Source organism: Orcinus orca, chromosome 2 (assembly GCF_937001465.1).
Source record: "Orcinus orca chromosome 2, mOrcOrc1.1, whole genome shotgun sequence".
Lineage (NCBI taxonomy): Eukaryota > Metazoa > Chordata > Mammalia > Artiodactyla > Delphinidae > Orcinus > Orcinus orca.
Genome location: NC_064560.1, coordinates 76,439,907 through 76,464,405, shown reverse-complemented (window position 1 = coordinate 76,464,405; position 24,499 = coordinate 76,439,907). Strand labels below are relative to the sequence as shown.

General features: G+C 42.0%; 1 protein-coding gene across 2 annotated transcripts; it reads left to right on the top strand.

Moving 5' to 3' along the window:
• The first annotated feature begins 4,613 nt into the window (after positions 1–4,613).
• Positions 4,614–24,263, top strand: SELENOS (selenoprotein S). 2 transcript variants are annotated; one of them, XM_004271645.4, is made up of 6 exons: positions 4,614–4,773; positions 5,466–5,600; positions 7,562–7,668; positions 10,116–10,205; positions 10,551–10,629; positions 12,338–24,263. In XM_004271645.4, the coding sequence occupies exons 1-6, from the start codon at positions 4,689–4,691 to the stop codon at positions 12,415–12,417; spliced, it is 576 nt and encodes a 191-aa protein (XP_004271693.2). In that variant the 5' UTR covers positions 4,614–4,688; the 3' UTR covers positions 12,418–24,263. The 2 variants fall into 2 exon arrangements, with proteins under 2 accessions (XP_004271693.2, XP_033287310.1); XM_033431419.2 differs by having other exon boundaries at positions 4,718–4,838.
• Positions 24,264–24,499: the final 236 nt, after the last annotated feature.

The following is a 24,499-nucleotide window of genomic DNA, read 5'->3' as shown; positions in this document are numbered from 1 at the left end:
GGTTGGGGGGGGTCGGGTAGAGGACGGATGGATTGGGAGTTGGGAATTAGCAGATGCAAATTATTATATATAGACTGGAGAAACAACAAGATCCTACTGTATAGCACAGGGAATTATATTGAATATCCTGTAATAAATCATAATGGAAAAGAATATAAAAAAGGTGTATATATATATATATGTATATATCTGAATCACTTTGCTGTTCAGCAGAAATTAGCACAACATTGTAAATAACTATACCTCAATAAAATAAAAATTTTTAAAATGCTGCATAGCAAACCACTTGAAAACTTATTTTAAGCAACAGTCACCATTTATTCTCATAGCTGGCTCTGTTTTTCACTTTACGTCTATAGATTAACTAGGGTGGCTCAGCTTTACATATTTCATTCTCCTTGGACAAGTCAGTTAACCAGGCAAAGGCACAAAAAGGAAACAGTAGAATCTTCTTAAGGCCTACACTCAAAACTGACACACTGCTACTGTAACCAAGCAGGACCCTATGGGGCCTTCCTGGGACAGTACTTCTCCCATAATCATCTGCTTTAGCTCCTCTCTGAAGTATCTGGATAACAGTATTTGATGCACATTTCCTGAGTTGTTTTACAGATGTGAACCTCCCCCCCCCAACAACCACCACCAAATGGAAGATGTTAACTACTTGATGACCATGAGCATGACCTCCTGGAGCCTAAGGACTGATAATGTTAACCCCTGTGACACCACCCTGTTATCTCACCATCAGCCAATCAGAAAATTATGCACGAGCTGATCACATATCCTGCAACCCCCCTCCCTCACCTGGCTTTCTTTTTCTTTTAACATCTTTATTGGAGTATACTTGCTTTACAATGTTGTGTTAGTTTCTGCTGTACAACAAAGTGAATCAGCTATATGTATACATATATCCCCATATCCCCTCCCTCTTGAGCCTCCGCCTCCCTCCCACCCTCCCTATCCCACCCCTCTAGGTCATCACAAAGCATCGAGCTGATCTCCTTGTGCTATGCAGCAGCTTCCCACTAGCTGTCTATTTTACATTTGGTAGTGTATATATATCGATGCTACTCTCTCATTTCATCCCAGCTTCCCATTCCCCCCGTGTCCTCAAGACCATTCTCTATGTCTGCATCTTTATTCCTGCCCTGCCACTAGGTTTATCAGTACCATTTTTTTAGATTCCATATATATGTGTTAGCACAAGGTATTTGTTTTTCTCTGACTTACTTCGTTCTGTATGACAGACTCTAGGTCCAACCACCTCACTACAAATAACTCAGTTTCATTCCTTTTTAGGGCTGAGTAATATTCCATTGTATATACGTAACACATCTTCTTTATCCATTCATTTGTCGATGGTCATTTAGGTTGCTTCCATGTCCTGGCTATCGTAAATAGTGCTACAGTGAACATTGTGGTACCTATATCTTTTTGAATTACAGTTTTCTCAGGATATATGCCCAGTAGTGAGATTGTACCTGGCTTTTAAAAATGCTTTGCTGAAACCCTTCCAGGAGGTCAGGGATTTTTAGGGCATACGCCACCTGTCTCCTTGCATGGCCCTGAAATAAACCTTTCTCTGCCCCAAACTCCGTTTTGGTGTGTTTGGCCTCATTGTGCCTTAGGCACATGAACTTGCACTAACTTCCATTAACCAAAGCAAGCAGCCTAACCAAGTTCAAAGTCAAAGGATGCGGAAATACACTCCTCCCACCTTGAGACTAGGCAAGGGTATAGTTGCAAGAAGGAGTAATGGATTGGGGCCAATAATTTAGTCTACCATTGTCAGTGACTAGTTGGGAGTCCTGGATACTACTTTTGCCCTGTTTTTGCTAATAACACCTGAGCAGTTATATTGAGCAAAGTGTTTGCTGAAATAACTTTATGGTTCTAGACAAGCTAGGTGAGATTATACACTGATTAAAGGGACAAAGGTTAACACATAAACCTGGCTAGGAAGAATGAGTAACTTCTATCAGTGAGACCACAAGAACAGCAATGTGCTAGGAACTGAAATGAAAGCCAAACATCCATGTCCTGAAATCATTCAAAATTTCTTAAATTTCTGTTGAATATACTCCTCATCGTTATACATGTATACATATGTATACACACACATACATTGAAGTTTACAATAATATACTTTGTATATGTTTAAAGTGTACATTATTTTCATGAGTGTTGTGCTGGTTTCTATTTTATATCACAAAGTCCGGAGTGACAGGAATTGTTCACTATTTTTGTTTATATGGTAGAAACTAAATGTTACAAATTTATTCCATCTTCATGATTACAAACATTACAGGCAAGGTGGGTAAAAAAGGCAAATAAAGCAATCTCTTTTCTCCTATTTAACCAGATGAAGCATTTTGACATTTTTATGATATGCAGGTTGTCTTAATTCATTCACGGCTCATTGACTTATTTTGAAATCCAGCAACAGCAAACTTTGAAATGTGGGATCTTCCTCTATAGCTACTCCAAGTTAATTCCTGAACTACACTGTGAACTCAGAAATGATATTCACTGAAACACTCTTGAAGCTTTCACATCTTAATCTGACACCTCTTATTAAGGCAGGGAACTGTCTGTTAAAGACTGTCTTCTTAGCTAACCCAAGCCACCAGCAATCTTAACCACTAAGTTACTACATAAAAGTAAACAGCTCCTAATAAATGGAATATTGCCTGCAGTATCAGTAAACAAAGGATGTCACAGTCATCAGTGATTGCAGCCAAGCGGCCACCAAGGAAGGTGAGCTGGTGACCCCTGAGGGAACTCAGGAAGGAAACAAAGAATACCTGTCATTTAGCAGCCATCAGACCGCAGCCACTCCCTAAGGTGAGCCCTGAGGAAACTCAGGATGTGAAAACACTGGATACTGGCCCCAGATAGCTTAGGTGCATATCAAAAGAATGATTTCAGTGAGCCCAGATTCTTGCATCTTCCCATACATAGGAAAGCACTAAACTCCATTTGGGATTTCTGGTTTTCTTTAGTTAACAGTAATCTTTGATGTTCTGACTACCTGCCCTTTGTTGCAAACGCCTCCTCAGGGTTACTTGAAATGCTGCCTCCCTGGCTTGAAGTCCTAAAAACTTTCCGCCAAATAAAACATAATTCTCAGCTTCTAGGTTGTGAATAATTTTTTAGTTGACACTTCAAGCATTGACTGAAACTGTTGTGCCACATCCTTTTTCAGAGGATTCACTCCCTGATAGAGAGGTCCTAACCAGCTCTTTCCATGAACAGTGACTCCAGTACAGTGTACCTACTGTCCAGAGTATAAACAGAGAGGTCAGGTAACCCCAGTCATCCTGAGTAGTTCATCAGTATTTACATACAAGGTATATTTTAAGCTGATCCCAGACCAAGTATTGCAACTGTAATCCCAAGAAGTCGTTCATTTTTAGCACACTGAGTTCCTGCAAGATGCCAGGGCAAGTGAGAAACCACCTCAAAGCAAAGAGTTCATCATCTTCAGAAACTTGGTGGTGGTGGTGGTGGAGGAATAAAATTCCTCCTTCTAAATTCATCAAATCAATGGGTCTTCAGTCTTAATTGCTAAAATCCAGAGTCCTCAAGCCCGATTTGAGAAGCCCATTTTCAAGATGAAGAGCTTTCAGTCTTCTATTTGCCATGGCCCATGAACGCAAGTCCTTCTATAAGAATCTCCTCTTTTATTGCTTTCTGATACACCGCTGAAGATGTTGTTGTGCAGTTCCAGGAGCTGATCCCTTTGAAGAACTTCTAGGCCAACCAGCGGTGGAAGCCCCAGTGGTACCTCAGCCTCGCGTTGGTGCTCGTGAAGGCGGTGGCGATGGCGGTGCGCTCTGAAGTCATCGCCTGCTCATTAATTTCTCTTCCTAATTCTCAACCCTTCTTTTGAGACACAGCTGGGTACGTTCACTTTAAATCCTTCTCCAAAAATGCCTCAAGGTCAAATTTCAAATAGGGTGGTTAAGGTAGGGCTCAGAGAGGCGTTGACGGGTGAGGAGTGGAAGGGGGTAGAGGAAGGCATTGCAGGCAGGGAAAACAGCCAGGACATTATTATAAATAACTGTGACGTCTTGTGATACTCAGTAAGATTCAATGCGTGTTGGAGCCATTGTTATGCTAATTCTTTCCCAAGAGGTTTTGATTCCGGAGGAGAGAACCGCGGGGGTCGGCGGGGACTTTCTTAGCCTGAAAGGTTAACACCGGCAGCGGCAGGGGAAGGCTCTTTACGGCTTGGTGGGGCAGACCTTGGCTGCAACCCGCAACGGCTGGGAATCGCCAATCTGCCGAGTTCTGTTGCCCAATGTGCCCGGAGCAAGAGCCAGGGCGCAAATCCTGTTTCTCGGCGGCCCCAACTTCCTGCGACCTCGGTGTCCAATCAGTGCAAAGGTAAACATTCGATACGGAGTCGGCTGGGAAGTCAGTCAGGTAGCCGCTAGACCACCCAGTGCACAGCGGATGGTAGGGCTCCAGTCAGGCCACGGCTAGCCCTGCCCTTTCCGGATCGCTCACCCGCCCCCTTTTGGCCACGCCCTCGCGGCGATAGGCCGAGCATCTGGGCCGGGTCGCTACGCGATTGGCCGGGACGACGGGACGCCGGCCCCAGACGTGCCACGTGTACGTAGGGGCCGGCCGGAAGACTAAGGCTGGAGCTGACGCGGCCGGGTTTGGCCGGGCCGGGCTAGGCGATGGCGGCTGTGGAGCGGGACGGGGATCAGCTGTCCACGCGGCCAGCCCTAGAGACCGAGGGGCTGCGCTTCCTTCACGTCACGGGTGAGTCGGCGCGGGTCGCAGGGCAGCGGGTTTGCGCCGCCACCCTCGGCGCGCCGCCATGTTCGGTGAGTCGTTCTCCTCTGCCCTACGGGCCGGACCTGGCCGGGAGCCGGATGTTGGCGCTGCACGCAGGCCCGGGCGGTGGTCCCGAAGCGCGCTTGGAGGCCCTCCCAGAGCGGTGCTTCCTCGGGCGTTGCGGTCGGCCCTTTTTTGCGCGAGTTCTTTACTTTATGCGAAGCAAGCCTTCCGGGTTTGCGGTTGCTGGGGTCTCTCCGCCCTTGGCGTGTGCCCTCAAGCCTCAGCCCCTCGACTCCGTACCCCCACTCACGCCCCCAAAATCCGGCGCTGTATCAGCCCTCCATGGGCACTCCTTTCTATATGTAGTCTGGATCTGAAAGGCCTATGCCCTCCTGAGTCGGATACACTTCCCTTCACCCCTCAAAACCCAGCTGGCGTGCCCCACGTCCTCCGGACTTGCCCCTCCTATTCCCCAGGTAGCTGAGAAGTCCCTTCTCAGTGATCCATGAATTGTTGTACTACTCGTTATTTTAACTGCCTACTTAGGTCTTCAGCTACACCGTGAAGGTTTTGAGGACAAGGAGCTACGCTTATTTTGCTTTTGTTTAATGTTATAGAAAAGTCCAGTGGTAGTATCATTTTTAGTTTCTTGAAAACTATTTTCTTCTTTTCAGTGGGCTCCCTGCTGGCTACCTATGGCTGGTACATCGTCTTTAGCTGCATTCTTCTCTACGTGGTCTTTCAGAAGCTCTTCACCCGGCTGAGGGCCTTGAGGCAGAGGCAGCTGGATCGAGCTGCCGCTGCTCTGGGTTAGTGCCTGATAACAAATGAAGACGTGGCTTTACGCCTACTTGTTTTAGTATTTAAAAGTTAGTCTGTTGTTAAGAGTAAGAAATACGTTTCTGATCTGTGTGGGAAGAAAACTGTTTTATGCTTAGGAAATTGGTTTTGGTGATTTGCAATAGTGTTGTTTTGTTTTGTTTTAATTTCAGAGTTTTTGATGGGATGAAAAACCCGCTTGATGGTGTGTAGAGCACTCACTGCATATTGTGTTGCATGGTTTTTCATTTACAGGAGAGATTAAAGTGAAGACTTCACAGCTGCTCCGTACTTATGGGTCTGTCTACTAAGTCTCATTAATCTCTAGAACAATTGTGAGTGACAAACTCAGCCTTAGTTATTCACATCCACCGCATTTTGATTTTCACAACTTACTCATCAGACCTGATATCGGATTACACCTGACTGTTTCAAAAACTTATTCCCTCTAAAACAGTAGCTTTAACTAGTTAGAAGCTAGAGTTTCTGAGGACATATTTAAAATAAATGTTAAGTGTCTTGAGAATAGCAGTATAATTAAATAAATACAAATCATCAGTCATCTGAGCCACCACAGTTACTGAGGGTGGGGAGGAAAGCAAACATAACACAAATGTAGTTATTAGTAGAAAGACTTAGAAAATTCCTTCACTCTCCTCTCCCATGAAACCCTGTGGTCCTGCCATTATCTCAGCATTTTTGGTTGTTGGCTGTATATCCAACAAAAACTACAAAGTACAAAGTAAATCTTGCTTAAGTTGCAGGATTTTGTGAAGTGGATGACTGGTGTTAGAGAACAAGTCACCTGGTACAGCCATCTCTGGCTCTGTGAGACCTGCTGACAACTGAGGAGTAGATTTATAAGATAATGGGACGGGCATCTCAGAAGAGGAGTTTGTTGTAATGAAGCATTGCAAGAAGTGTATGTGCAGTGAAAGGTGTTACCTTGTGTTGTACAATTTTGTTAGAAAAATTAGGTTAAAAAAGTCCACACATAATTTTATTCTAAGAATGATCCAACAGTTCCAAATGTTACCACAATTCACATTTCTAGAAAGTGGAACTAATTTTGTTTTTAAAGATAAAGGTCTAGTCATCTCTGTCACCACAGACACACCCCTGTGCTACTTTGGCCCCCGTTTTACGTGGATTCAGTTAGGTGACCTGTTTCCACTGCTAACTATCTATAAGTAATGATGATCGCATATCCTTTGGATGATACTGATGTGAACATATAAGTTCCAGTTTGTTTCCTTGTTTACAAAATTAGTCAAACCACTGCCTAGTTCCCCTTAGTGCTCCTTAAACACAGTGGTCTGAGTAAAATAGAGAACTTGATTGTATATTTATATAATTTGCTTTGTTTTCTAAACCAGATAAAAACAGATACCTGAGGTGGTCATTTCTGTTAATGCTAGCTGGAAGGATTTTTCTCTTTTTTTTTTCCTGTAAAAACAAGGATAAAATACCTGACGATCTTTACCTCTTTCTGGTGTAGACCTGGGCTAATTAGGTGATGGCTAATGATCAGAAAACTTTATCTTTCCTTGGTTGTCTTCTAGAATTCTGGTCAACCTAGAGACTGGGTGTTAGGAGGTATCCAGGTTGTGGAATGGAATCTCACTGGCCGTCAGACCACTTATATTTCAGTCTCGGAGCCCATGCCAGACTCTCTGAATTGGAACTGCTCAGGGAGCCCAGAAATCTGTTTTGAACAGAGATTTCTGATGCTTTGGATATTTAACAAGGGCTATGAACTGTGGCGATGGGATAGTCCGCTGCCCCGCCCCCCCCTTAAGCAGTAAAATATATGCAGAAGAATAGACTTATTCATGTAAAAGTATATTCTTGCATTGCCTGACTTCTGTACACTTCTAATAATATAGACCTCAAGAGTTTCCATTTTATATTACACAAGGTGCTTTATCCCAATTTCTTTCTGACATTTTAGAACCTGATATTGTTGTTAAACGACAGGAGGCTTTAGCAGCTGCTCGTTTGAAAATGCAAGATGAATTAAATGCACAAGTTGAAAAGCATAAGGAGAAACTAAGACAGGTACGAACTGGTTTTAGTTTGAATACATGATATTTGAGGTTTAGTGGGTAAAAGTGTGTGTGCACATGTGCATGCGCATTAGGGTGGATACAAAGAATAACTATTTCAGGCCCAATCATTTCCACTTAGCTAAGTATTGCTCAGCATGTTTTCCTTGTGCAATTTCTTACTGTTTAGGGGGAAATACTCTTAAAGAAGGGTGTCTTGTATTTATGTTTTTACTTTTAAGTGGTTCCCTCACGGCAGCATTTCACCCAGCAAAACTGTTTGCTGTGTACAGGAGCCATACCACCAGACACACATTCAGCCTCTTGCTCCATGGTTGGTCTCAAGCCGAGCATGTCACATGACCTGGCTTGGTGCGGCTGCTCTTCAGTGGATTGAAGGAGAGCCAGGGGAGGGTGGCGATGGGCTCAACCCAGGGTCAAGATGGAGAGCAGGAGATGGAGTTTTGAAAGATTTTTTTAAAGACACATGGTTTGGTTGTAGGGGTGGTAAAAGGTTTGGGGGGTCGGGGGGAGGAAGAACCAAAGGCTGCTATTGAAGTGACCTGAGCAGCCAGGTGGGTTGTGCTGCTCTTCACAGGAGTAAGGTCACCCACCAGGTTGGACCCATTCTCTGTAACTGAAACAACTAAGTGTAGACTCTGCTTTCTAGTTTCAGTGCAGATGTTTCTGGGCCCCTTTTTTCCTCCTCTGAAGGAAGCCAGAGAAGTTGGTCTTCCTCCTGGTCTTGCATGTGTCTCTGGTGTTTCCAATATGGAGTACCTTTCTGCCACTGCTGGTTCTGCATGGTCATCCAGTACATGGCTGGTCTCCACAGCTTGGTTAGAGCCCAGAGGGAAAGGACAGAATAAGACAACACCTACTACACACATTCGGCCTTCTTGGTCACCTTTCTCAGCAGCCTTCTTCAGTGTTCAGTGGGTTGCCCATCTTCCACTTAAATAGTCACCTAAAATGTACTAGCACATTCCTATTATTTATGTAGTTTTCTAAACCACATGAGGTTAAAACAAATTCATGATACAAAAATCTGTACTATGAAAATTAAGTCTCTGCCTTCCTTGCTCCCCTATCTACTGCTGCTCAAGCATTCCATGTTAAGCTTTCTAGGTGTTTTTCCAGAAACATTTTATCCATATATAAATACATGCATGTATCATTTTTACATAGAAATGGCAGCATAGTATACATAGATGCCATTTTTAAGCAGTTTTATTTTAGTTTTTTCCTTTGCTGATTTCCAGCCATTTGTTTTGTTTCTGGAGCCATAGAGTAAGTTGAATTCCTTCTACATGTCAAAATTAATGACTTGAGGGTCTGAGTTTTTTGCATTAGTAAAACAGCCTGATCATTTATCCAATTTGTTGATGTAGCTGAAAAAAAATTTTTAAAAGATTATTTTTAAAAATTGTAGTGTGCGCCTCCTAAAATTGGAGAGAAGATAGAAGCCTATGTTCAGTTTTAAAGTTGTGGTTCTGTGTATTTAACAAACTTAACAAACAGAATCTGCCTGACTCACAGTTCAGTCAGCTGTCTTATTTGGTCTCAGGATTTATCAGCAATGTTCCATTCTGGTGTTTTCCATGTTAGCTATGAGCATAAAACAACCTTCAGATCAAGAGACTGTTTCCTCTTTGACTTCCTGTACTTGCAGACAGTGGAAGCATGAAGGGACAGACATGTGGATTTAGCAGTGATGAACCCTGAAAGCCATCGAGAAATTTCTGGATATGTGCTTTCTAAGGCATCTTCTTACATATCTTTGTGATATCACAGTTTAATTGGAACCAGAATGAACTAAAGTTTGGGTCTGGATTCTACTGGGAATAGAGAGTGACGTGTGTGTGAACTTAAGTTGCAGTACCCAGTTGTTCTTCAAGGAGGAGGAAGCAGAGTCAGAGACCCAGGGCACTGTGTTTCCCTCCTGTTTACTGCATAATTACTGTATAAGCTTTCTCAGGTGCTCATTGTTGGACATAGTTTTCTGCTGAGATTAGTTTTCCTTTATGCTCCCATAGTATTTGACTTTCAAAGAACTTTCAAATCTGCTCTCATTGGATCCTCATAGCCTTTGAAGTAGAGGGGTTAAGTGAGTTTCCTCAGGTGACGCAACCAGGTAGCAACAAAGCAGGCCTGCCAGCCACATTCACCCTTTCCAGGTCAGCGTTATTCTCCATTACCAAAAATGTCCAGTTTAGAACAAGAGTCGGTATTCTTTTCTCTGTGACACTTTTTGCTTTCTTTAATAGTATACAAAAACAAAAGGTTCTGTTGGTGAGTTAAACTCACACCACTAGATGACAACTGTTTTATTAACTGAAGAAAGTGCAGGTGAAGGTGTGTTTTGAAGGACATTTAGATTAAAAGTTACCAAAATTACATTTTCTTTGAGAAAGATGGTAGCTTATGAATTCATACTGTACAACGTGTGATTCTTCTCAGCTTGAAGAAGAGAAAAGGAGACAGAAGATTGAAATGTGGGATAGCATGCGAGAAGGAAAAAGTTACAAAGGAAATACAAGAAAGCCTCAGGTGATGTAGCCTTCATTGGGTCTTTGTTGCTGCGCACGGGCTTTCTCTAGTTGCGGCAAGCTGGGGCTACTCTTTGTTGCGGTGCGCGGGCTTCTCATTGCAGTGGCTTCTCTTGTTGTGGAGCACGGGCTCTAGGTGCATGAGTTTCAGTAGTTGTGGCATGTGGGCTCAGTAGTTGTAGCTCGTGGGCTTTGTTGCTTCACAGCATGTGGGATCTTCCCGGACCAGGGCTCAAACCCATGTCCCCTTCATTGGCAGGTGGATTCTTAACCACTGCGCCACCAGGGAAGTCCCTGGAGTAGAATGTTTTTAACTAGATTCTTAAGCCTGTGTATGTTCAAACAGGAAGAAGACAGTCCTGGGCCTTCTACTTCATCAGTCATCCCAAAACGAAAATCTGACGGAAAGCCCTTGCGGCGAGGAGGTAAGTACCAAACATCAAAGCATTCTGAACAATTACAGGATACATTTACCTTTAAAAACAAGATTCTTTTTCCTTGTTTCATTGTCCGTAAATTGAGACTAATTCCTAAGTTTAGGGTTATGAAGATTAAATAAAAGAATCAGATGCAAAGCAGCCCTCAATGGCTGGAAGTCACCAACGTGCTGAGCCCTGTGGGCCTTGGGCAAGGATGTGGGCTCAAGTCCTGTTTCCAGGAGGCCTATAACCTCCTTGGCCTCACAAAGTCAGCATTTGATTGGCAGTTGAAAAAGGAGGTCACTCGAGGCCCTCAGGAAATAATTGGATGGTTGCACTTGTATTTTAGTATTCTCACTGTAATTTAGTATTCCCACACAGTCCTATAAAGGGAGTGGTAACTGGGGCGAGGAATAGTATTGCAGGTAAGTTTGTCAAGGGGCTAGGACACAGGGGTTTTGGTCTTTCCAGCCAGGGCCACCTTGTTTCTTACAAATAACTTTCTCAAGGAGGCATGGACAGATGTTCATTCAGAGAGCTTCTGCATGCAACATCCTTGAGCCCTCTAACCATAGCAGTCTGTCCTTACCCCATCCTTAAGGACTTTCACGTCCTTTTGGGAAGACAGGACTCCCACACAAATGAAAATGAGTAACCTTTGTGATCTGCCAGGAGTTCTCTGTTAATCCTGAGAGAGGGGAGGGCAAAGGCATTAAAATACTTTATGTAGGAACCAGTTTTAGGCCAAAGACTATCCTCCGTCCGGGAGAGGGGTTTTCTGTGGGGAGGTGCTGCAGAGGCAGAGGTGTGGAAGCCTGGCTGGCCTATTGGAGGACTGTCAGGAGTCTGGAACCTGGGCTCTGTGCAGACTGGACACAAGTTGGGCTGGGCTCTGACAACACCCAAAGCTGGCTTGCTGTAGGGAAGTGGTGTGTCTGAAAAGGAAATGCTTTTTTGAATCTTTTTCTTGCTCCAAGCAAGGAATAGTCTTCCAAGACTATTTTTCAGAGCAAAGAGTGGTGGTATTTAGGAGGGAATTGTAGAAAATGGAATGCATCCAGAGCTAGGGGCTTTGACTGGCCTGGCTTTACAAATAAGGAAACTGAGACACAGGGAGTTAGTGACCAAAGATTCTGTAGTAAGTAAGGAGCAAAACCACCTCATTTAAGGTCTTGCTGGCTCTAAAGCCTGATCAGTCAACCTGGTTGCCAAATGTCCATTAACTTTAGGAAGCTAATGAGTGGGCAGGGATGGGGTTGGGGACTGGGGCATGTGGATTACCCAGTTCTGACTAGTGGAAGTAACGAGTTCCATTCTTTTTGATTTTGGTTTTTTAAATTTATTTTCTGTAGGTTGAGCAGTTCTTATTTGAATGTATACATTATATTAAGCACTGCAGTTAGAAACCTTTATATACTTAAATCTAGCCATCTTGAGAGGTTTTTTGGGCAAATTTTTTTGTGTGTTTTGGGTAGTTTTTCGTGTTTGGAGAGTTAAAACAGAGAAGCTGAATGGCTTGTTTTATTCCCACCAGAAAGTTAGTTCAAACTGCAGTGACCATGTAAATTTTTTTTGTCATATGGTAGCTGAAAGTTGTATGAAAATGTTTGTGAGAATAGAATCCATATCTTTGCAGTGCTTTGCATGTCAGGCTCACAATTTTATGTTTGATACAGAACATTTCCAGCACTGTTCTGCTTTTCTCTTGTCACAGGTTACAACCCTTTGTCTGGTGAAGGAGGTGGAGCCTGCTCCTGGAGACCTGGACGCAGAGGTCCATCGTCTGGTGGATGAGGCTAAGAATCTCGTTAGTGTTGCTTTTGACACTAGCAAGATGAATCCTTAACCCTCGACTCAATTGCCTTATGCAAGCTTTTCACAGTGACTACCCAGGGGGAGGGGGCTTTCTTTCTGTTCTTAACTGCATCTGTGTCTTCAAGGGTTGAAGGCAGCATATAGAGCATGGACGTGGCCACTAGGCAGTAGTTGCAGTTGGTCACACTGCACTGAAGCCAGTGACTGTGTTCACTGATTTCATGGGTCATTGCTAGTTGATAGCTAAAGGCCTCCAAGTGATTGGCGATCTTGATAAAAGAGACCTGGCAATGATCCTTCAAGTTAACAGGTCCTTGCTGGTAGGACAGTCTCTGTGACAGGTTGCGTTGAATGATGTCTTCCTTGTAAATGGTGAGCCCACCAGCGAGGATTACTGATGCAGAGAGTTGATGGGGTTGTTTCTGTATATTTATTTTTATGTACAGAGCTTTGTTAAAAAAAAAAAAAAAAAGAAACTATAAAAAAAATTTGCAAGGAACATTTTCAGCATCTTTATCAAATTTAAGGAAATTTCATTATGAACTTGAATTTGTCTATCTAATATTACACAGCTTTTTATTATTCATAACCTCCCACTAATATTATTTTCCCTTCTCATTATTCCTCACCTGCAATGAGCATGGCAAGTGGCAGATAGCTGTAGTGATTTTCAGAGTTGGCAGGCTCCTTGGGGTTTATCCACAAAATCAGGCACTTGGAGTTGTTTCTGAATTAAGAGGATAAAGAAACATCTTGCCTAGAGGTACCTCAGGGGCCAATGAGGTTTCTGGGAGCCCTTTGGGTCATCCCTCTTGCACTCATTTCTTATGTACTTGTCTAGAACTTTGGTCAAGTATGCTATAAAGGGCCTGATAGTAAATATTTTAGACTTTGCAGCTGCATAGTCTTTATATTTTTACATTTTTAAAGGATTGTTAAAAACATTTAAAAATTCTTTAGCTCATGGTTGGATTTGTCCTGCCTGCTATAGTTTGCTGATCCCTGCTTCACATCAAGATTTTAAGAAGGAACAAAATTAACCTGCAGAATAGTGATGATTAGCTGGGAAAGTATTCCAGAAATGTCTCATATAAATTAATCAACATATGTTGAGTATGTGAAATATTCTGTAGTTGTCTCTTGACATATATAAAGGAAAAATATAGTTTGGTCTTAGGGGGCTTAAAATCTCCTGGGGAGGGCTGGAGGGAGTGAAAACAGGATTTTGAAGACAGTGTGATTGCAAACAAATGGGCTGGAGTAGTCAAAATCAAGTATTTGAGTCTGGAGACATTTGAGTGAAATTTTGAGTGGAGGAATGTGGGAGTTCCTGGCAGAAGAGAGGGTCATTGAAAACCAGGGTGGGTCTCCTGAGGTTTAGGAAAGCCCTTGAACCTTTATCTGAGTTACCAGTTTTTACCCAGATTGGCTTTCCACCAGCATGGAAGACTCACAACATGGGAAGTTTTAGACTTAGGTTAAAATATTCCACCCATGTTTGTTATTTACATATAGAGAGATTCCTGTAGGTTTTAAAGGAACTTTTAAAGAATTCTTCCTTTAATGTATTTTCTGTAGCTGAAAACTTGTGTTAAGCAGCTCTCAACTATTCATTTTAGAAGTAGAAGGGCATGGTTCAGTACACTATTAGCTGTGACTTTTCCCTCAAACCTCATTTTGTTCCCATAAATTTAGGAATTATCAAGTCAGGGACACATAGGAAGAAACAATGACTTCTGTGTACCCACCTTGCATCTGGCACCATGAGGTGGTGGTGGAGGGGGTGGTGCAATGTGGAGAATTGATTGGGAGATAATAAAGGGGAGAAGGAAACTAATTTGTGTAATAGTTAGCATTTGAAGAGCACTTGCTGTGTGCCAGGCACATACATTTATAGTTAATCCTCACTACAATCCTGTGAGGTAGGTACTTCTAGTTAACCTTGGTTTTCAGAAACTGAAGCTTAGAGGGTCACCTGGTCCAAGGCGCTGATCACTATAGTCTACTTTGTCCTTGTGTTCCTAATAGCCAAGGGCCATAGATAACCAAGATGGGAGCTTGATCTGGCTAATGAAACAGTTATCATGTGGAATAGTGAATACTTGGGTGAAAATTGTGTGCTACAAGTCTAGGGCAGTAAGCATTTCAGAAGGGTGGACCAGAAGAGGTAGGAAATATCTCTTGCCAGAAGAGATAGGTCCTGTGCTGATATTGAAAGAATGAGGAAGTGGGGCCAGAACGTGAGGCCCATGGGGAAGAAGGGATGGGTCAGAGCCGTGTCAGACCGGCAGAACACTGCCTTATGCCTCAATGGAGGGGCTGCAGCTGAGATCACAGCATGAACCCAGTATAGACTGCCAGCAGCTTGAAACTGATGCAGTAGACACTTGAGAGCTATTAAGGTTTAAATGATGAATGCGTTACCCAGTCTACCCTGGTCATGGAGCAACATTAGTAAATGTGGGGCAAAATATGCACAGACCTTCAGCTGAAACTTTCTGGTGGCTAGCATTGTGTCCTTGGCCAAATGCACCTGCCTCTGCAGGAGGAGAAAGGAACTATTCCCTCCTTCTCAAGGACCACTCTTCCCTCGCTTCCTTCTCTCCACCATGCCATCAAGTCTTTCTCATAAGAACAAAGCCATATCACATACCCAAAGCCCTGGTTCCCTCTGGTGCTCTAGAGTGAGCTTTGAGTTGTCTCCACTCATCAGGAACAGATTAATGCTGCTTAATGCTAAAGATGCTATTCCTGGATCATTCTCTTTCATGCCCCAGTGGAGTTTTTGGTCTTGTCTTATTTGACCTGCCAGCACTTGACCCTCCTTGCAGCACTCCCTTCTCTTGCCTTCCATAACACCACACTCTCTGGGTCTTTACTCCCAAGACAGCCCACACCTCTCTCCTGTGCGTACCCTGCCCAGGGCTCCTAGTCTTCTTGAACAAGTTCCTGTATTCTCTCTCCAATTTCTCTTCTTCCATTTGCTGTTATATGTTCCACAAAAGTTCTTCTTAAGTTGATGTGTCTGATGATTCTTGGCACTCATCATTTGCAGTAATTGAGCACTCCTTGAAAAATACTATTCTCTTGACTTCTGGGACTCTGCACTTGTCTGGTTTTCTCCTGCCTTTCTGATCAGTCTCTTGCTGCTTTTCCTGATCTTCCTGACCTCTGAATGCTGAAGTTAAAGAAAGTTACAAAAGGAGTTAGAAAAGGCAAAAAGGTGTAAGCATCACTGTAATGCCACTCGATGTGAGTGGCATTGGAGAAACCACAAATGTATGATGTCGTGATTAGGCATATTGGTATATGCAGCTTGAAGTAAAATGTCAGCATATTGTACCCCAATTCAAATACTGTATCTCAAAAGAACTTAGATAGAAAATGATGCTGTGCTCTGGGAAACTGAAAACTCAGAGTCAGTCTGGTGATGAAGAAGATGCTGTAAACAGTGCAGACACGTGCCCTGCCCTCGTGGACCATGCGATGCATCCACAGTGGGCGGGGGGGGGGGAAGATGAGCATCACACAGTTACAAAAATAAATGACTGGAGATAGCAAAGCATGGCAGAGTAGAAAGACGTGAGCTCACCCCTTCTTAACACTGAAATCACAACTAACTGCTGAACAACCATCAACAAAAAAAGATGCTGGAACCTACCAAAAAAAGATACCCTATACTCAAAGACAAAGAAGCAGCCACAATGAGATGGTAGGAGGGGCACAGTCGCAATAAAATCAAATCCCATACCCACCAGGTGAACAACCCACAAGTTGGAAAATAATTAGAACACAGAAGTTCTCCCACAGGAGTGAAAGTCCTGAACCCCACTAACTTGGGGGTCTGGCAATGGGAGGAGGAACCCCAGAGAGTCTGACTTTTGAAGGTCAGTGGGGTGTGATCTCAGGAATTCCATAGGACTGGGGGAAACAAACTCCACTCTTGGAGGGCACACACAAGGTTTAGTGCACACCTGGACCTAGGGAAAAAAGCAGTGACTGCTTAAGAGACTGGGCTAGACCTACCTGATAGTATTGGAGGGTCTCCAGCAGAGGTAGGGAGCGGCTGTGGCTGTGGGGACAAAGACATGATCAGTGGCAGCTCTGGTGAGAACTCATTGGTGTGAATCCTCCAGGAGGCTGCCATTCACCCCCACAAGACCTAGCCCCACCCAACAGTCTCCAGGCTCCTCAAGCCAAACAACCAACAGGGCGGGAGCACAGCCCCATCCATCAGGAGACTGCTTAAAGTCTTTCTGAGCATAGCCCTGCCCACCAAAGGGACAAGACCCAGCTCCACCCACCATAGGGCAGGAACCAGGCCCTCACACCAGGAACCCTGCACAAGCCCTCTTAGACAGCCTGCCTCATCCACCAGAGGGCAGACAGCAGAATCAAGTAGAATTGCAAGCCTGTAGATCAGAAACCACAATCACAGAAATTTAGACAAGATGAGATGGCAGAGGAATATGTCCCAGGTGAAGGAACAAGATAAAACCCCAGAAGAACAACTAAGTGAAGTGGAGACAGGCAATCTACCAGAAAGAGAATTCAGAGTAATGATAGTGAAGATGATCCAAGGTCTCGGAAGAAGAATTGGAGGCACAGATTGAGAAGATACAAGAAATGTTCAACAAAGACCTAGAAGAAATAAAGAACAAACAGGTGAACAATACAATAACTGAAGTAAAAACTACACTAGAAGGAATCAATAGCAGAGTAACTGAGGCATTAAGAATGGATAAGTGACCTGGAAGACAGAATAGTGGAAATCACTGCCATGGAACAGAATAAAGAAAAAAGAAAAAAAGAATGAAAAGAAAGACAGTCTAAGAGACCTCTGGGACAACGTTAAAGACACCAACTATTGCATTTTAGGGGTCCCAGTAGGAGAAGAGAGAGAGAAAGGACCTGAGAAAATATTTGAAGAGATAATAGCTGAAAACTTCCCTAACACTGGAAGGGATATGGTTGCCCAAGTCCAGGAAGCACAGAGAGTCCCAGGTAAGATAAACCCAACGAGGAACATGCTGAGACACATGGTAATCAAGTTGATAAAAAATAAAGACAAAAAAATATGAAAAGCAACAATTAACATGCAAGGGAACTCCCGTAAGGTTATCAGCTGATTTCTCAGCAGAAACTCTGCAGGCCAGAAGGGAGTGGCATGATATATTTAAAGAGATGGAAGAAGTTACAACCAAGAAAACTCTACCCAGCAAGGCTCTCAGATTCCATGGAAAAATCAAAAGCTTTACAGACAAGCAAAAGCTAAGAGAATTCAGCATCACCAGACCAGGTTTGCAACGAATGCTAAAGGAATTTCTCTAAGCGGAAAAGAAAAGGCCACTACTAGAAACAAAATTACAAATGGAAAAGTTCACAAGTAAAGGCAAACATAAAGTAAATGTAGGAAATCATCTGCACATAAATATCAAAACCAGCAATTGTGAGAAGAGGAGAGCACAAATGCAGGATATTGGAAATGTGCTTGAAATTAAAAGACCAGCAACTTAAAACAATCTTGTTTATATATAGACTGCTATATCAAACCCTCATGGTAACTGCAAACCAAAAAACTACAATAGATACACACACACACACACACACACACACAAGAATCCAAACACAACACCAAAGTTAGTCATCAAATCACAAGAGAATAGAACAAAAGAGGAAAGGAAGATAAAAGACCTACAAAACCAAATCCAAAACAAGAAAATGAAAATAGGAACATACTTATTGATAACTACCTTAAATGTAAATGGATTAAGGGCTCCAGCCAAAAGACACAGACTGGCTGAATGGATACAAAAATAAGACCCATATATATGCTATCTACAAGAGACACACTTCAGATCAAGGGACACATACAGACAAAGTGAGGGGATGGAAAAAGGTATTCCATGCAAATGGAAACCAAGAGAAAGCTGGAGTGGCCATATCGTATCAGATAAAATAGACTTTATTTTTTTTAATAAATGTTTAAATTTATTTATTTTTTAATTTTTGGCTGTGTTGGGTCTTTGTTGCTGTGCGCAGGCTTTCCCTAGTTGTGGAGAGCAGGGGCTACTCTTTGTTGCGGTGTGTGGGCCTCTCATGATGCCGTCTCCCGTTGTGGAGCACAGACTCCAGGCACGCGGGCTTCAGTAGTTGTGGCTCATGGGCTCCAGAGCACAGGCTCAGTAGTTGTGGTGCATGGGCTTAGTTGCTCCATGGCATGTGGGATCCTCCCAGACCAAGGCTTGACCCATGTCCCCTGGATCCTGAACCACTGCACCACCAGGGAAGTCCCAACAAAATAGACTTTAAAATAGACTGTTAAAAGAAGTAAGGAAGGATGCTACATAATGATCAAAGAGTCAAACCAAGAAGAAGATATATCAATTGTAAATATATATGCATCCAACATAAGAGGACCCCAATATATAAGGCAAATACTAACAGCCATAAAGGGAGAAATGGACAGTAACAAAATAATAGTGGGGACTTTCAACACCCCACTTTCATCAATGGACAGATCATCCAGACAGAAGGTCAATAAGGAAACACAGGCCTTAAATGACACATTAGACCAGATAGACTTAATTGATATTTATAGAGCATTCCATCCAAAAGCAGCAGAATACACATTCTTCTCAAGTGCACACGGAACATTCTCCAGGATTGACCACATGCTGGGCACAAAGTGAGCCTCAGTAAATTTAAGAAAATTGAAATCATATCAAGCATCTTTTCCAACCACAATGCTATGAGGTTAGAAATCAGCTACAAGAAAAAAACTATAAAAAACACAAACACATGGAGCCTAAACAATATCCTACTAAACAACCAATGGATCACTGAAGAAATCAGAGGAAATCAAAAAATACCTAGAGACATGAAAATGAAAGCACAACAATCCAAAACCTATGGGATGCGGCAAAAGCAGTTCTAAGAGGGAAGTTTATAGCAATAAAATCTTACCTCAGGAAACAAGAAAAATCACAAATAACCTTATACCTCAAGCAACTAGAGAAAGAACAAACAAAACCCTAAGTTAGTAGAAGGAAAGAAAGCATAAAGATCAGAGTAGAAATAGATGGGCTTCCCTGGTGGCGCAGTGGTTGAGAGGTCCCCTGCTGGTGCAGGGGACACGGGTTCGTGCCCCGGTCCGGGAAGATCCCACATGCCGCGGAGCGGCTGGGCCCGTGAGCCATGGCCGCTGAGCCTGCGCGTCCGGAGCCTGTGCTCCACAACGGGAGAGGCCACAACAGTGAGAGGCCCGTGTACCGCAAAAAATAAATAAATAAAAATAAATGAAATAAAAATGAAGAAAACAGTAGAAAAGATCAATGAAACTAAAAGCTGGTTCTTTGTTTTTTGGGTTTTTTTTTGTTTTGTTTAATACATCTTTATTGGAGTATAATTGCTGCACAATGCTGTGTTAGTTTCTGTTGTACAACAAAGTGAATACATATATCCCCATATCCCTCCCTCTTGAATCTCCCTCCCACCCTCCCTATCCCACCCCTCTAGGTTGTCACAAAGTACCGAGCTGATCTCCCAGTGCTATGCTGCTGCATCCCACTAGCTAGCTATTTTACATTTGGTAGTGTATATATGTGGATGCTACTCTCACTTCACCCCAGGTTCCCCCTCCCCACCCCGTGTCCTCAAGTCCATTCTCTACATCTATGTCTTTATTCCTGCCCTGCCACTAAGTTCATCAGTACCTTTTTTGTTTTTCTTTCTTAGATTCCATATATATGCATTAGCCTATGGTAATTGTTTTTACCTTTCTTACTTCACTCTGTATGACAGACTCTAGGTACATCCACCTCACTACGAACTCAATTTCATTTCTTTTTATGGCTGAGTAATATTCCATTGTATATATGTGCCACATCTTTATCCATTCATCTGTCAATGGACATTTAGGTTGTTTCTATATCCTGGCTATTGTAAATAGTGCTGCAATGAACATTGTAGCACATCTGTCTTTTTGAATTATGTTTTTCTTAGGGTACATGCCCAGTAGTGGGATTGCTGGGTCATATGGTAGTTCTATTTTTATTCTTTTAAGGAACCTCTATACTGTTCTCCATAGTGGTTGTATCAATTTACATTCCCACCAACAAGCAGGAGGGTTCCCTTTTCCCCACACCCTTTCCAGCAATTATTATTCCTAGATTTTTTGATAATGGCCATTCTGACCCATGTGAGGTAATACCTCATTGTAGTTTTGATTTGCATTTCTCTAATAATTAGTAATGTTGAGCATCTTTTCATGTGTTTGTTGGCCATCTGTATGTCTTCTTTGGTGAAATGTCTGCTTAGGTCTTCCACCCATTTCTTAATCGGATTGTTTGTTTTTTTGATATTGAGCTCCATGAACTGTTTGTATATTTTGGAGATTAATCCTTTGTTGTTTCATGTACAAATATTTTCTCCCATTCTGAGTGTTGTCTTTTCATCTTGTTTATGGTTTCCTTTGCTCTGCAAAAGCTTTTCAGTTTAATTAGGTCCCATTTGTTTATTTTTGTTTTTATTTTTATTAGGAGGTGGGTCAAAAAAGATCTTGCTGTGGTTTATGTCAAAGAGTGTTTTTCCTATGTTTTCCTCTAAGAGTTTTATAGTGTCTGGTCTTACATTTAGGTCTTTAATCCATTTTGAGTTTACTTTTGTGTATGGTGTTAAGTAGTGTTCTACTAGTTTTCTGGTGGCATCTTTAGGATTTTCTATGTATAGTATCATGTCATCTGAAAATAGTGACAGTTTTACTTCTTTTCCAATTTGTATTCCTTTTGTTTCTTTCTCTTCTCGGATTGCTGTGGCTAGGACTTTCAAAACTATGTTGAATAAGAGTGGCAAGAGTGGACGTCCTTGTCTTGTTCCTGATCTTAGTGGAAATGCTTTCAGTTTTTCACCATTGAGAATGATGTTTGCTGTGGGTTTGTCATATATGGCCTTTATTATGTTGAGGTAGGTTCCCTCTATGCCCATTTTCTGGAGAATTTTTATCATAAATGGGTGTTGAATTTTATCAAAAACTTTTTCTGCATCTATTGAGATGATCATATGGTTTTTATTCCTTAATTTGTTAATATGGTGTGTCACATTGATTGATTTGCATATATTGAAGAATCCTTGCATCCCTGGGATAAATCCCACTTAGTCATGGCGTATGATCCTTTTAATATGTTGTTGGATTCCGTTTGCTTGTATTTTGTTGAGGATTTTTGCATCTATGTTCATCAGTGATATTGGTCTATAATTTTCTTTTTTTGTGATATCTTTTTCTTGTTTTGCTATCAGGGTGATGGTGGCTTCGTACAATGAACTTGGGAGTGTCCCTCCCTCTGCGATTTTTTGGAAGAGTTTGAGAAGGATAGGTGTTAGCTCTTCTCTAAATGTTTGATAGAATTCGCCTGTGAAGCCGTGTGGTCCTGGACTTCTGTTTGTTGGAGGCTTTTTAATTACACTTTCAGTTTCATTCGTTGTGATAGGTCTGTTTATATTTTCTAATTCTTCCTGGTTCAGTCTTGGAAAATTGTACCTTTCCAACAATTTGTCCATTTCTTTGTGGTTGGCAATTTTATTGGCATATAGTTGTTTGTAGTAGTCTCTTATAATCCTTCGTATTTCTGTGGTGTCAGTTGTGATTTCTCCTCTTTCATTTCTAATTTAATTGATTTGTATCCTCTCTCTTTTTTTTGGTGGGGGGGTACATGGGCCTCTCACTGTTGTGGCCTCTCCCGCCGCGGAGCACAGGCTCCGGACGCGCAGGCTCAGCGGCCATGGCTCACAGACGTAGCCGCTCCGTGGCATGTGGGATCTTCCCGGACCGGGGCACGAACCCATGTCCCCTGCATTGGCAGGTGGACTCTCAACCACTGCACCACCAGGGAAGCCCCTCTCTCTTTTTTTCTTGATGAGTCTGGCTTAGGCTTTATCAATTTTTTTATCTTCTCAAAGAACCAGCTTTTAGGTTTATTGATCTTTGCTATTGTTTTCCTCATTTATATTTCATTTATTTCTGCTCTGATCTTTATGATTTCTTTCCTTCTACTGACTTTGGGTTTTCTTTGTTCTTCCTCTAGTTGCTTTAGGTGTAGCATTAGATTGTTTATTTGAGATTTTTCTTGTTTCTTGAGGTGAGATTGAATTACTATAAACTTCCCTCTTAGAACTGCTTTTCCTTCATCCCATAGGTTTTGGGGTGTCGTGTTTTCATTGTCATTTGTCTCTAGGTATTTTTTGATTTCTTCAGTGACCTCTTGGTTATTTAGTAGCATAATGTTTAGCCTCCATGTATTTGTGTTTTTTACAGTTTTTTTTCCTGTAATTGATTTCCAGTCTCATAGCATTGTGGTCAGAAAAGATGCTTGATAGGATTTTAATTTTCTTAAATTTTCCAAGGCTTGATTTGTGACCCAAGATGTGATCTATCCTGGAGAATGTTTTGGTGTGCACTTGAGAAGAAAGTGTATTCTGACGCTTTTGGGTGGAATGTTCTATAAATAGCAATTAAATCTATCTGGTCTATTGTGTCATTTAAAGTTGGTTTTTCCTTATTTATTTCCTGTTTGGATGGTCTGTCCGTTGGTGTAATTGGGGTGTTAAAGCCCCCTACTATTGTGTTACTGTTGATTTCCCCTTTCATGGTTGTTAGCATTTGCCTTATGTATTGAGGTGCTCCTATGTTGGGTGCATAAATATTTGTAATTGTTATATCTTCCTGGATTGATCCCTTGATCATTATGTAGTTTCCTTATCTCCTGTAACAGTCTTTATTTTAAAGTCTATTTTATCTGATACAAATATTGCTACTCCAGCTTTCTTTTGATTTCCATTTGCATGGAATATCTTCTTCCATCTCTTCACTTTCAGTCTGTATGTGTCCCTAGGTCTGAAGTGGGTCTCTTGTAGACAGCATATACATGGATCTTGTTCTTGTATCCATTCAGCCAGTCTGTGTCTTTTGGTTGGGGCTTTTAATACATTCACATTCAAGGTTATTATCAATATGCATGTTCCTATTACCTTTTTCTTAGTTGTTTTGGGTTTGTTATTGTGGGTCTTTTCCTTCTTTTGTGTTTTCTGCCTAGAGAAGTTTCTTTAGCATTTGTTGTAAAGCTGGTTTGGTGGTGCTGAATTCTCTTCACTTTTGCTTGTCTGAAAAGCTTTTGATTTCTCTGTTGAATCTGAATGAGATCCTTGCTGGGTAGAGTAATCTTGGTTGTAGGTTTTTCTCTTTCATCACTTTAAGTATATCCTGCCACTCCCTTCTGGCCTGCAGAGTTTCTGCTGAACAATCAGCTGATACCTTTATGGGGATTCCTTTGTATGTTATTTTTTATTTTTCCCTTGCTGCTTTTAGTATTTTTTCTTTGAGTTTAGTTTTTGTTACTTTGATTAGTATGTGTCTTGGTGTTTTTCTCCTAGGGCTTATCCCTCAGGACTGTCTGTACTTCCTGGATTTTTGTGACTATTTCCTTTCCCACTTTAGCGAAGTTTTTGACTATAATTTCTTCAAATATTTTCTCAGACCCTTTCTTTTTCTCTTCTTCTTCTGGGACACCTATAATTCGAATGTTGGTGCGTTGTTGTCCCAGAGGTCTCTGAGGTTGTCTTCAGTTCTTTTCATTCATTTTTCTTTATTCTGCTCCTCGGTAGTTATTTCCACCTTTCTGTCTTCCAGCTCACTTATTCGTTCTTCTGCCTCAGTTATTCTGTTATTGATTCCTTCTAGTGTATTTGTCATTTCAGTTATTGTGTTGTTCATTTTGGTTTGTTCTTTAGTTCTTCTATATCTTTGTTAAACATTTCTTGTATTTTCTCAATCTGTGCCTCCATTCTATTTCCGAGATTCTGAGTCATCTTTACTATCATTACTTTGAATTCTCTTTCATGTAGATTGCCTATTTCCTCTTCATTTATTTGGTCTTATAGGTTTTTACCTTGCTCCTTCATCTATGGCATATTTTTTTTGCCGTCTCTTTTGTTTTTGTTTTTTTTTTGATGGGTGGGATTGTGTTCCTCCTGTCTTACTGGTTGTTTGGCCTGAGGCTTCCTACAC

Excerpts from the sequence above, each read along its gene's own strand:
- SELENOS (XM_004271645.4), top strand. The coding sequence starts at position 4,689 with ATGGCGGCTGTGGAGCGGGACGGGGATCAGCTGTCCACGCGGCCAGCC. Across the intron at positions 10,206-10,550 it reads GAAATACAAGAAAGCCTCAG|GAAGAAGACAGTCCTGGGCC; the intron begins GTGATGTAGCCT and ends ATGTTCAAACAG. Across the intron at positions 10,630-12,337 it reads AAAGCCCTTGCGGCGAGGAG|GTTACAACCCTTTGTCTGGT; the intron begins GTAAGTACCAAA and ends CTCTTGTCACAG.